Consider the following 13,197-nt stretch of genomic DNA (forward strand, 5'->3'; position numbering starts at 1 on the left):
AACTCCTGACCTCAGGTGATCCATCCGCCTTGGCCTCCCAAAGTGCTGGGATTACAGGCATGAGCCACCCCACCCTGCCAGAAGTATTTTAAATCATTGTAGCCACTGGACAGCACTATGCTGCTGATGTAAATAGACAAGCATGCGAACCTGGGAGGTGGAGGTTGCAGTGAGCCAAGATTATGCCACTGCACTCCAGCCTGGACAACAGGGTGAGACTCTGTATCCAAAAATTAAAAAATAAAAAATAGACAAACATGACCTGACAAACTTGTCATTTAGGATATAATTATTTTTATCAGAATTGTGGACCCAAGTCAAGAAAATGTCATATCTACAGCACTATATTAGGGGGAAAAAAAGAGAAAATGTAGTATAGAACATTGGCCTGGTAATTAATAGAAATAATCTTGGACAAGCCCTTCTAAGTAAAATTTCTGTCCATTTGCGATGGATTGTTGAATTAGAATCCATTGGTTCCAACCTACTGTATTTTTTAAAAAGTCTTATTTTTAAAGAATTTGTATTTTACATGACTTGGAATTTGAATATATATGGATAGTGTGGCAAACTTGTAAGTTCTTTTTAAGTTTCTCTCTTTGCATTTTGAACTGTACAGCTCAATATGTAGAAAATGGAAATGTACAATATTTCACTAAGGATAGCTCATAATTAGTATTGGTTGAGCATCCTTAATCCAAATATCCAAAATCTGAAATGCTTCAAAATCCAAAGCTTTTGGAATGCTGACATGATGCCACAAGTGGAAAATTCTACCCATAAGGACATTTACACAAACTTTGTTTTATGTACAAAATTAAAAATTTTGTCAAAAATATTTTATAAAATTACCTTCAGCCAGGCACAGTGGCTCACGCCTGTAATCCCAGCTCTCACGGAGGCAGAGGCGGGAGGATAGCTTGAGCCCAGGAGTTCAAGACCTGCCTGGGCAATATAATGAGACCCCATTCTCCACAAAAAGGAAAAAAAAAAAAGACCAAAAAAAAAAAGTGTAAAATTACCTTCAGTTTATATGTGTAAGCTGTATATGAAACATAAATTTCATTTTTAATCTTGGCTCCCATCCCCAAGGTATGTCATGTATATGTAAATATTCCACAATCCCAAATCTGAAGCACTTCTGGTCCTAAGCATTTCAGATAAGAGATATTCAGCCTGTATAGGCTATTTAATTATGGAAAAATTATAAGGGAGTCTCTTTTTCTTTTCTTTTCTTTTCTTTTTTTTTTTTTCTTTTGAGATGGAGCCTTGCTCTGTTACCCAGACTGGAGTGCAATGGTGTGATCTCAGCTCACTGCAACCTCCGCCTCTGGGTTCAAGCAATTCTCCTGCCTCAGCCTCCCAAGTAGTGGGGTCTACAGACATGCATTACCACGCCTGGCTTATTTTTGTATTTTTAGTAGAGATGGGGTTTTGCCATGTTGGCCAAGCTGATCTCGAACTTCTGACCTCATGCGATCCACCTGCCTCGGCCTCCCAAGGTGCTGGGATTACAGGCGTGAGCCACTGCGCCCAGCCAGTCTTTTAATGGAATTATCAGCCAATCTTAGGATCCTAGATGTTTATTTGTAGTAATTTGCATTTGCAAATACTTGACATTAATTTTGTTTTGTTTTTGGGAATGAGGGCGTTCACATAGTATTTTTAATGTTCCCTATAATCTTGAAGGTAATATTTTCCTTCACACATTTCAGATACTCACCTACCTTACTTTTGGTATCTTTTAAAAGGCACTGAAAATGAAGTATTTCAGTAATCGGCCAGGGCCAACACCCGGATGTCAGCTGCCAAGACCAAACTGTCCAGTGGAAACCTTAAAGGAGCAATCAAATCCGGCTTTGGCGACAAAAAGGAAAAGAACAGAGGCCTTAGAACAAGGTAAAATTCCCACTTTTATAAGAAATTAAATGAATTCAGAAAACTCCAAATAGCCCATGTATGGCTAGCGACTGAACAACAGCAAAGAAATGTGGCTTGCTAGCTGTTTAATTTTTATAAATTTAAATTGTATAAAGTAGAGAGACTATGCTGTTTTAGGTATGTTTACTTTCATTGAGAACACTTCAGCAACTTTTGTGTATACCTCAGAATTATGGGAACTGTCTATGTGTGCCTTGTTCCCTTCATAAATTCCTTCTCTGAACTGCATGCTGAATGTTTAACAAGTGCTACTGGAAAAGTGTGTCAGTGAAATAATGTAGTTGGAATGCAGTGACTGGTTAAAATTGCTATGAGAATGTGAACTTTGTTAAATGTGAACAACTTCTTTATTTCTTTTTCTTTTTGCTTTCTAGGAGGATTGCCCAAGAAACTAATTTTTTAAAGAGAACACTGGACAACATTTTCCTACTGAAGGAAATAGCCAAAAAAGGCAAATAGTGGAAAAATAGTAAACATTAAGTAAATGCTGTAGAAGTGAGTTTGTAAATATTCTACACATGTAAAATATGTAAAACTATGGGGTTTTTTTATTAAATGTATTTTAAAATAAAAGTTCTGTTTGATTAGACTGCAAAAGTGAGAAAAGTCCAATTCTCTTGAAATGTAGAATTGAAAATGCAGTAGGGAAAACTTAATAAAAATTATTACCAGTTATTTTGAAGATCTGGCCCCTATGGTACCACAAATCTGTAGTGGCATGGGTAGTGTTTAAAAATAAAAATGTAGTAGTGGTGTAGTAAATACTACCCAAACTGAACAAATGTTAGTATACAGAATGTACTGAAAAAAGAAAACATTACAGATAAAATTGAGATTCCTCCCAACCTTTTTTCTGAGGCGGGGGACAGTCTCACTCTGTCACTTGGGTTAGAGTGCAGTGGCGCAATCCCGGCTCACTGCAAACTCGGCCTCCCAGGTTCAAGCGATTCACTTGCTTCAGCCTCCCAAGTAGCTGGGATTATGGGCACACGCCACTATACCTGCCTAATTTTTTTTTATTCTTAGTAGAGATGGGGTTTCACCATGTGAAACCAGGCTGGCCGCGAATTCCTGACCTCAAGTGATCTGCCCACCTCGGCTTCCCAAAGTGCTGGAATTACAGGCATGAGCCACTGCACCTGGCAAGAGGTTCCCTCTTAATACTTCTTTATTTCTATTTTTTTCTTTTTCACTTTCCCCAAAGGGAAATGACTCTCTGAAACTGGTATGTATCTTTCCATGATTTTATGCTACTATTCTGTAAGAATGCATGTAGTGAGATGCATAACAATGTATAGCATTGTTTTGAGTCTCAAAATTGTATATACATGGATAGAATCTCTTCTCTCCTTTCTTTTTTTGTGAGATAGTCTCACTCTGTTGCCCAGGTTGGAGTGTAGTAGTACAATCATGACTCACTGCAGCCTCGAACTCCTGGGCTCAAGCCATCCTCCCACCTCAGCCTCCCCAGTAGCTGGGACTACAGGTACACACCACCGTGCCTGGTTAATTTTTTTTTTTTTTTAATGAGACAGAGTCTTGCTCTGTTGCCCAGGCTGGGGTGCAGTGATGCAATCTCAGCTCAATGCAACCTCCGAATCCTGGGGTTCAAGCGATCCTCCCCTTAGCCTCCCAAGTAGCTGGGATTACAAATGTGTATCACTATGCCCAGCTAATTAAAGTAACACAAATGTATTAGTTCACAGTTCTGTAGGTCATGTATCTGGCTCAGCTGTGTTTCCTGCTTAGGGTCTCACAAGGCCAAAATCAAGGTTTTAGATAATACTTTTATTTGGAGGCCCCTGGGCTACCAAGCTCATGTAGTTTTGTTTTTGTTTTTTTTTTTTTTTAGACGAGTCTCACTCTGTTGCCCAGGCTGGAGTACAGTGGCGCAATCTCGGCTCACTGCAAGCTCTGCCTCCTGGGTTCATGCCATTTTCCTGCCTCAGCCTCCTGAGTAGCTGGGACTACAGGCACCACACTTGGCTAATTTTTTGTATTTTTAGTAGAGACAGGGTTTCACCATGTTAGCCAGGATGGTCTCAATCTCCTGACCTTGTGATCCGCCTGCCTCAGCCTCTCAGAGTGCTGGGATTACAAGCGGGAGCCACCGCGCCCGGCCGCTCATGCAGTTCTTATAATTCTTGTGCTCCATTGTCCCCATTTACCCTTTGACTGTTAGCCCAGGGCCTCTCTCAGTTGTTTAAGGAAGCTTCCATGCCTTTGTCCTGTGGCATTCACCATCTATGAGCCAGCAGCAATGCATCAAACCCACTTGTGCTTCAGATCTGTCTGATCTCCTCGTGTGTGTGTGTGTGTGTGTGTGTGTGTGTGTGTGTGTGTGTGTGTAGACGGGGAACTGCCAAGAGGGAAGCAGCCAAGCAGCTAAGGGTCCAGGAGATAATAGTGCCAAAGGCATCTGAGGACACTCATAAAATGTGTCTTAACACATGAGGCAGGATAGGAGTGTATTAGTCCATTCTCACACTGCTATAAAGATACTACCCAAGACTGAGTAATTTATAAAGAAAAGAGGTTTAATTGACTCACAGTTCCACATGGCTGGGGAGGCCTCAGGAAACTTATAGTCCTGGCAGAAGGGGAAGCAGGCATGTTTTACATGGCAGCGGGAGAGACTACCATGTATAAAACTATCGGATCTCATGAGAATTCACAATCATGAGACCAGCATGGGGGGGTACCAACCCCATGATCCAGTCGCCTACCACCAAATCCCTCCTTCAACATGGGGGGATTAGGGAATTACAATCCAAAATGAGACTTGGGTGGGGACACAGCCAAACTATATCAGGTAGTCAAGGAAATGACCATGTTCTCATGACTGTACAGCCAACACAATAAACCTCAGCATTCACATTGTAATTGAGCTCATTCAAGCAAGCTATCTTCAGTAGGGACTTTCCCTTCTAGGTAGCATGCACATTTTGATTTTACCTGTCCTCAAACTGATCCTTTTCACATTGTAATAATAAAAAACACAGCTCTAGGTGGAAATTTATGATGCTAATGAGACATGTGATGTATGAACAAGCGTGAACAGCTACTGCGCCTGTGCAGAGGACTACCCAGGATATGATTACTAGCAACACCTCTTCTCACCTTATGAATAACAATGCAAAACTCCCATAAAGGGAGTTTCTCCAGCAGTAATCAATGCTGTCTCACCCTTGCGAGCAGCTGGCCCTGAATTCTCTCTCAGGTGTACTGTCTATTCTGCACCTAACTTTCAAAATATTCCTTTCTCTTGCAATAAATTATGCCACATCTCCTTTGCTGTCTTTTGTTTAAATTGTTTTAAACCAAGAAGACAAGAACTGAGGTATCACAACAGCTGTCAACCCAGGCATTTTGCTTTATTCATTTGCTATATCGTATGGATTGCTCCATTTTGTAGAGTATTCCATTGTATGGATGTACAGTAGTTTAGATAAACATTTTTATATCGATGGCCTTTTTTTTTTTTTTTGGAGACGGGTCTCACTCTGTCACTCAGGCTGGAGTGCAGTGGCACGATCACAGCTCACTGCAGCCTCAAGCTCCTGGGCTCATGCCATCATCCTCCTGCCTTAGCCCCCTGAGTAGCTGGGACAACAGGTGCATGCCACCATGCCTTGCTGAGTTTTTGTATAGATGGGGTTTCACCATGTTGCCCAGGCTGGTCTTGAACTCTGGACTGGTCTGGACTCATGAGATTCAGACCCGATCTGTGAGCCACTGCCTCCAGCCTTGATAGCCATTTGTTTTCATATGCAGAGGAGCAATTAGTAGCCATTTAAGATATCTGTGCACCAGCCTACAAGAAATACAAATGTACAGGGTAAAATCCTAGCTGGATCAAATATGAGCTTTGTAAATTTTTAAAAACTTTTTTATTGAGTTGTGGTAGTTTATGCCTGTAATCTAATCCTAGCATTTTGAGAGGCTGAGGCAGGAGGATCCCTTGAGGCCAGGAGTTTGGGGCCAGCCTGAGCAACACAGTGGGACCCTGTCTACACACACACACCCCAACCGCACACACCCCAACTCACCACAAACGAAAAAACTAGAAATCACCTCGGCTCAGGCAGCTTAAGATTCCTGTGACCCCATTTTCTGGATCATCACAACCATTTCACAGAATGCAATGAAAAGAGCTGTTAAGTACTTTGTAGACTTGGCTACAAATCTGCAGATTTGGCTGCAAACTGTTACTACCCTGACAAGAAGCCATGAAGGCAGCCGGCAATGACTCAGTATACTCTGCCAAGGCCCCACCATCGTAACTGTCTTATTGAAGTTAAGGAAATTGCTATTTCTAAACTTTATATGGTAAATGAAAATTACTGAAAAAGGCAAATAAGATAAATGTATTCCAAAAATTAACATTCAGTCACTCCTAGGTATTGTTACTTCTTAGAGCATTAAGATACATTGTTATATTGTCGATTTAGCCAATCTAAGATCCCTATAGTCAATCAAAATACTTAAATAATTTTTTGTTTTTCCCAAAAATCATTTTTTGTTATAGGATGTTGGCAAACACTGTAATTTTTTTTGTTTTCAGTGAGACAGAGTTTCATTCTTGTTGCCCAGGCTGGAGTGCAATGGCGCGATCTCGGCTCACCACACCCTACTACTCCCAGGTTCAAGTGATTATCCTGCCTCAGCCTCCAGAGTAGCTAGGATTACAGGCATGCGCCACCATGCCCAGCTAATTTTTTGTATTTTTAGTAGACATGGGGTTTCTCCATGTTGGTCAGGCTGGTCTCAAACTCCAACCTCAGGTGACTCACCTGCCTCAGCCTCCCAAAGTGCTGAGATTACAAGCATGAGCCACCTCACCCGGCCTGTAATGTAATTTGTAAATAAATACAGTAATGTAATTTATAAATAAAATGTCAACACAGAATACTAATTTCTTGTAGAAAATAGGCTGGGTGCAGTGACTCACACCTGTAATCTCAGCATTTTAGGAGGCCAAGGCAGGCGGATCACTTGAGGTCAGGAGTTTGAAACCAGTCTGGCCAACATGGTAAAACCCCGTGTCTACTAAAAATACAAAAATTAGCTGGGCGTGGTGGCACATGCCTGTAATCCCAGTTACTCGGGAGGCTAAGGCAGGAGAATTGCTTGAACCGGGATGCGGAGGTTGCAATGAACCGAGTCATGCCACTGCACTCCAGCCTGGGCGACAGAGCAAGACTCCATCTCACAAGAAGAAAAAGAAAATGTAGAAAATATTTAAGCGACCTCCTAAAATTTAGGAAACATACAACTTCTCAAGATGCAGCAAAATTTACAAAATCATTTTTCAAAGTCTCTTGATATAAACAACTCTCAGTTCCAATTTCAACTGGCTTGTCTTTAAGATATGATATTTGATGGCAAAGAATGGGATCTTTTAAGAGTTCTATAGTTTGGATCTATTTGAGAGTGCTGGATTGAACAAATGCAGCCCACAGAATTTGAAATGTGGACACTTGAATGTACAGGATCACCCAAAACAGAGAATTCTGAAGTCTTATGCCGGGGGTTGTTGAAAGGGAAATTCTCTTTTGTAGGATTTTTTTCTTTATTCTCTTTTAAGGCAGTGTCTTTGTCTTCCAGTGCCCGAGCAAGCATGTAACTAACTTTTCTTTGATGAGCCAAAGCTTCTTCTTTATCATTCAGCTGCATGCACAGAAATTAAACATGTACAAGTTAGTCAATAAATCACAGAATATATTCAGAGAAAGGAGTATTGTACTATTTTATCAAAATGTTCAACCCTAATACTCATATTGATCTGTCCATCAGTATGAATAAATTAGGTATCACCTGATCTCCAAACATTATACTACATGTTATTCACGATTCTTTTTTTTTTTTTTTTTTTTTGAGACGGAGTCTCGCTGTGTCCCCCAGGCTGGAGTGCAGTGGTGCCATCTTGGCTCACTGCAGCCTCTGCCTCCCAGGCTCAAGTGATTCTTGGGCCTCAGCCTCCCGAGTACAGTAGCTGGGACTATAGGCGTGCACCACCATACCTGGCTAATTTTTGTATTTTTAGTAGAGATGGAGTCAGGCTGGTCTTGAACTCCTGGCCTCAAGTGATCCACCCGCCTCGGCCTCCCAAAGTGCTGGGATTACAGATGTGTGCCACCATGCCAGGTCGACGATTTTTTTTTTTTTTTTTTTTGAGATGGAATCTGACTCTCACCCAGGTTGGAGTGCAGTAGCGCGATCTTGGCTCACTGCAAGCTCCACCCTCCCAGGTTCACACCATTCTCCTGTCTCAGCCTCCCAAGTAGCTGGGACTACAGGTGCCAGCCACCACACCTGGCTAATTTTTTCTATTTTTAGTACAGACGGGGTTTCACCATGTTAGCCAGGATGGTCTCAATCTCCCGACCTCATGATCCACCCGCTTCGGCTTCCCAAAGTGCTGGGATTACAGGCGTGAGCCACCGCGCCCAGTGCCAATGATTATTTTTTAAAAGAACAGAAGACAGCATTGAAAATTTTGCAAGTCATCTGGAAATGAAGGGAAAATATAGATCTATATGAAGCATGTATATATAGATAGATATCAACATATAAAAAATATATCAGCGTGTATATTTATAAAAGAATGTTGAAGTTATTTGTATATAAAATTGCTTTCATATATTTGTATGGAAATAAAGAACAGTCTAGAGATAAGTATGTTCATATAACCTGAGTCTCAGTTCTTAGTCGAGTCATCTGTGGAATGTGGGTAGCAGGAATGATTTCAGGACGGATTGTGGTGATGATTAAAGGATATAATGTGTGAGGAAATACCTTGAACACTTTAAAAATACCTCAATAAACAGGCACTCTTGTCACAAACTGTATATATATAAATGCAGACGGCCAAGCTAGCTGGAGTTAACCACAGGAACCCCCTGTTTTCCGAGATGGAGCCTTTAAACCTGCACAGAAAGAATATGGATGATGGGAAAAGAGGAGCTGAAGGAGATAAAGATCATGAAGGTGGAGTCTGGTATTCCAACTGGGAAAAGGGCATAGAAGGCAAGTGCAGGTCGAGAGAGAAAGAGTTGAATGAACAGGAAGCAAATAGCTTAACCCAGAGGTGTCCCATCTTTTGGCTTCCCTGGGCCACACTGGAAGAAGATGAATTGTCTTGGGCCACACACAAAATACGCTAACACTGGCCGGGCGCAGTGGGTCACGCCTGTAATCCCAGCACTTTGGCAGGCCAACACGGGCAGATCACTTGAGGTCAGGAGTTCAAGACCAGCCTGGCCAACATGGTGAAACTCTGTCTCTACTAAAAAAACACACACAAAATTAACCAGGTATGGTGGTGGGCACCTGCAGTCCCAGATACTCGGGAGGCTGAGGCAGGAAAATCGCTTGAACCCAGGAGGTAGAGGTTGCAATGAGCCAAGATTGCGCCACTGCACGCCAGCCTGGGTGACAGAGTGAGACTCTGTCTCAAACAAACAAACAAAAAACAAACATACAAAACAAAACAAAACAATACACTAACACTAATGAGAGCTGATGAACTAAAAAAAAAAAAAAAATCTCAAAAAGATCTCATGATGTTTTAAGAAAGTTTATGAATTTGTGTTGGGTCACATTCAAAGCTGTCCTGGGCTGCATGCAGCCCACAGACCGTGGGATGGACAAGCTTGGCTTAATCCTAACTTGCAAAATAAAAGCAAGCAAAGACACTAACCAAATCTATGAGCATCTTAAGGACCTCTTGAGGACTGTCCTGGTCTTCCATCCTCTTAGAACTGTTTTCTGAAGGGAGCATACCCAGGAGTCTCTGCCCAAAGGTCTTCTTAATCCTTGGTGATGGAAATCCTAAAATTGAACATGAAAATCCAGCTGAGACATTAAAATATCTTCACTGATATACTTCCAGCAAAAGAGGTAACTTGACCTCTAGGACAAGTGAGTCCAGGAGCACACAGTGGAATGTAGTGGGCAGAGCACGGCCTTCAGAGCCAGGAGCAATGCAGGTGAGAGGCAGCAAGACTGCCGCCCTGCCATGCGGCACAGCCGCCCCTCAGCGCCAGCTGATGCAGAGGCCACACAAGAACGCAGTCCATGTCACTGGATCATCACAGTCTTCAAGAGCAGCCAGAAATGCAGATCTGTCATGACATCTTCCAATTCTAAATGTCAGCCACTAGTCTTACTGTTTGAATACACTAAGCAGACCTAACAAAACATGTCTGCAGGCCACAGGGGTCTCTGAGCCATGCAAACTCTGCTTCTGAACCGCAAAGACCTAGACTTGAATCCTCATTTAGCCACTTACTAACTATATGACCTCGGGTGAGTTTTCTCAGCTTGATTTCCTCATCTCTAAAATGAGAATAGTATTACTTTCTCCTCAGGAAACTGTGCCATTAACTAATAAATCACAGGGGCTGGGGAAGGGGAAGTGAGGAGTTACTGTTTCATGGGACAGGGTCTCTGTAAAGAAAGATGAAAATGCTCTGGAGCTGGATGGTGATGAAGGTAACATTACAATGTGAATGTACTTAATGCCACTTAAAAACAGTTCAAATAGTAACCTTCAGATATATCTTACCACCACCAAAACAAAACAAAACAAAAATACCACAATTGTCAAAGGCCCTGCCCAGGTATTAGCATAATAGTTAATATTTCACGTGCTGACATCACTGATGTCCTTCTTCATCCATTGAAGGAAAGTAATTTGCAGAAGGCACAAAATCTCAGATTGTACAAGGAAAATTTCAAGAATGTTTTTGGAATATTCTCCAAAAGTGGTTTACTGGGAAACTGAGAGCAGATGAGGGGAGATCCCCTTCCCACCAATCCTGACAGACCACAGTGACGAGGGTGGCCCTGACCCCTTCCATGAGGAGCTGTGGCAAACAGAAGTCAGAGAAACTGACACTTCGGTGAGTGGATGAATCTGTGTCCCTATTTTCAGTCTAAAAAAAGCAATAGCTCAGTGTGATGGCTCAAGCTGGCAGTCTGGAGGACTGCTTAAAGCCCAGGAGTTTAAGACCAAAAAAAAAAAAAAACCCCAAAAGCGAAAAATGAAGAAAGAAAGAAGTATGCTTATAAACTGCTTCTGAAAACTTGTCTAAACTGCCATATCAAAAAGAAAGTTGATATTAAAAGTGTTACTAAACATAAAAATAATCTGTATTACCCCGCACCTCTTCAGATTACTGAAATATACCAATAAAATGAATTAAAGTCTTGTCACTGAGAAACTGAGAAGGAACTACCGAAACTTGTATAGATTTATAAAAGCTGTGAGAAATTAATCATTTTTTTTTTTTTGAGATGGAGTTTCGCTCTTGTTGCCCAGGTTGGAGTGCAATGGCGTGATCTTGGCTCACTACAACCTCTGCCTCCTGGGTTCAAACGTTTCTCCTGCCTCAGCCTCCCAAGTAGCTGGGATTACAGGCTTGTGCCACCACACCCAGCTAATTTTGTATTTTAGTAGAGAATACTAAAAGTTACTAATACTGAAGTTGGTCAGGCTGGTCTCAAACTCCCGACCTCAGATGATCCACCCGCCTCGGCCTCCCAAAGTGCTGGGATTACAGGTGTGAGCCACTGCCCCTGGCCATCAATTTTTTTTTGAGACAGGGTCTTGCTCCATCACCCAGGCTGGACTGCAGTGGTGGGATCATGACTCTCTGCAGCCTCAGCCTTCCAGGCTCAAGCGGTCCTCCCACTTCAGCCTCCCTAGTAGCTGGGACCATAGGTATATACCACCATGCTTGGCTAATTTTTTTTTTTTTTAATACAGACAGGGTCTCCCTATGTTGCCCAGGCTGGTCTCAAACTCCTGAGCTCAAGCAATCCTCCTGCCTCAGGCTCCCAAAGCGCTGGGATTACAGGCATGAGCCACCATGCCCGGCCTAAATCAATTATTTAAAATTCTGCCTTCAGTCTCTCTCAGTGCCTTACTGGAACTCAAATATTGGTAGCAAATACCTCTGTGAATTGTAATTTTTGTGGGAATCTTCCTCAGGTTTGTCAATAGCTGAGTGTGACACTGTAATATAAGAAATATATATTTGGTCTTTGCCCTCAGTTCCTGACATAGAACTCCTAAAATCCTAGTAGATAGGGGTGTTAGGTGAATTTTTTCTCATAGTTGTTCTTTGACCCCAGTTCCTAACACACAGTTCCTAAGAGTGTAATTTCCTGAGTGCTAGGAGCATCTGACACAGAGCCCCTAAATCCCTTGGTATTTCCTGGGTAATAGGAGCATCTTTTGTTCTATGAGGCTCTTGGTGGGCTCCTGGATAGCCTCAGGATGGGGGCTGGTTGTCAGGGGAACCAATCTTGTGATTAGAAAGCTGGAACTTTCAGGCCGGACGTGGTGGCTCACGCCTGTAATCCCATCACTTTGGGAGGCCTAGGCGGGTGGATCACAAGGTTAGGAGATCGAGACCATCCTGGCTAACACGGTGAAACCCCGTCTCTAGTAAAAATACAAAAAACTAGCCGGGCGAGGTGGCAGGTGCCTGTAGTCCCAGCTATTCAGGAGACTGAGGCAGGAGAATGGCGTAAACCCGGGAGGCGGAGCTTGCAGTGAGCCGAGATCGCGCCACCACACTCCAGCCTGGGCGACAGAGCGAGACTCCATCTCAAAAAAAAAAAAAAAAAAAGGAAAAGGAAAAAGAAAGAAAGCTGGAACTTTCAGCCCCAGCCCCCAAACTCCAGGGAAGAGAGAGGGGCTGAAGGTTGAGTTCATCACCAACGGCCAGTGATGTACCATGTCCCTGTAATGAAGCCTCCATAGAAACCCAAAAGGGTCTGGGGAGCTTCCGGAGAGCTGAGCATGTGAGGTTCCTGAGGGGTGGTGCGCCAGAGACAGCATCCCTTCCCACGTGCCTTGCCCTGTCCATATCTTCATCCCGCTGTTCATCTTCATCCTTCGTAAGATCATTTATAATAAACTGGTAAACGGAAGTGGTTCCCGGAGTTCTGTGAGGAGTCCTAGCAAATCAGTGGAGCCTGAGGAGGGCGACGTGGGAGGCCCAGTGTACATACAGCCAGTCAGTCAGGAGCGGCGGAGACAACCCCGTGCTTTTGACTGGCATTTGGAGTGCAGGCCACCTTGTGGGACTGAGCCTTTAACCTACGGGATCCGACTCTAACTCCAGGTGGACAGTGGGAGAATTGAGGGAAATGATAGGATACCCAGCTGGTGTGTGGGGAACCCCCACCCTCAACATCTGGTGTCAGAAGCACTGAGCTGAGTGGTGAGTACTGTGTGAACAG

The 13,197-nt window shown here is 42.9% G+C and overlaps 2 protein-coding genes across 10 annotated transcripts in view; one reads left to right on the plus strand and one right to left on the minus strand.

The window, feature by feature from the left end:
* CDK7 (cyclin dependent kinase 7) overlaps nucleotides 1–2,629 on the plus strand; it is a 48,542-nt gene extending 45,913 nt beyond the window's left edge. For 4 of the 7 annotated variants that reach the window (XM_025388759.1, XM_025388757.1, XM_025388760.1 and 1 more), the window contains 2 exons: nucleotides 1,752–1,899; nucleotides 2,316–2,629. In XM_025388759.1, the coding sequence (XP_025244544.1) occupies nucleotides 1,752–1,899; nucleotides 2,316–2,344 (177 nt within the window). In that variant the 3' untranslated portion in view covers nucleotides 2,345–2,629. The remainder of the gene's footprint in view (nucleotides 1–1,751; nucleotides 1,900–2,315) is intronic. The other 3 variants (XM_025388762.1, XM_025388763.1, XM_025388758.1) reach the window with 2 other exon arrangements.
* Nucleotides 2,630–5,294: 2,665 nt separating this feature from the next.
* Nucleotides 5,295–13,197, minus strand: part of CCDC125 (coiled-coil domain containing 125) — a 53,138-nt gene continuing 45,235 nt past the window's right edge. For 2 of the 3 annotated variants that reach the window (XM_025388201.1, XM_025388202.1), the window contains 2 exons: nucleotides 9,644–9,774; nucleotides 5,295–7,611 (listed from right to left, as the gene is read on the minus strand). In XM_025388201.1, the coding sequence (XP_025243986.1) occupies nucleotides 7,306–7,611; nucleotides 9,644–9,774 (437 nt within the window). In that variant the 3' untranslated portion in view covers nucleotides 5,295–7,305. The remainder of the gene's footprint in view (nucleotides 7,612–9,643; nucleotides 9,775–13,197) is intronic. The other variant, XM_025388200.1, reaches the window with a different exon arrangement.

The sequence above is a fragment of the Theropithecus gelada genome, chromosome 6 (genome assembly GCF_003255815.1).
Source record: "Theropithecus gelada isolate Dixy chromosome 6, Tgel_1.0, whole genome shotgun sequence".
Classification (NCBI taxonomy): domain Eukaryota; kingdom Metazoa; phylum Chordata; class Mammalia; order Primates; family Cercopithecidae; genus Theropithecus; species Theropithecus gelada.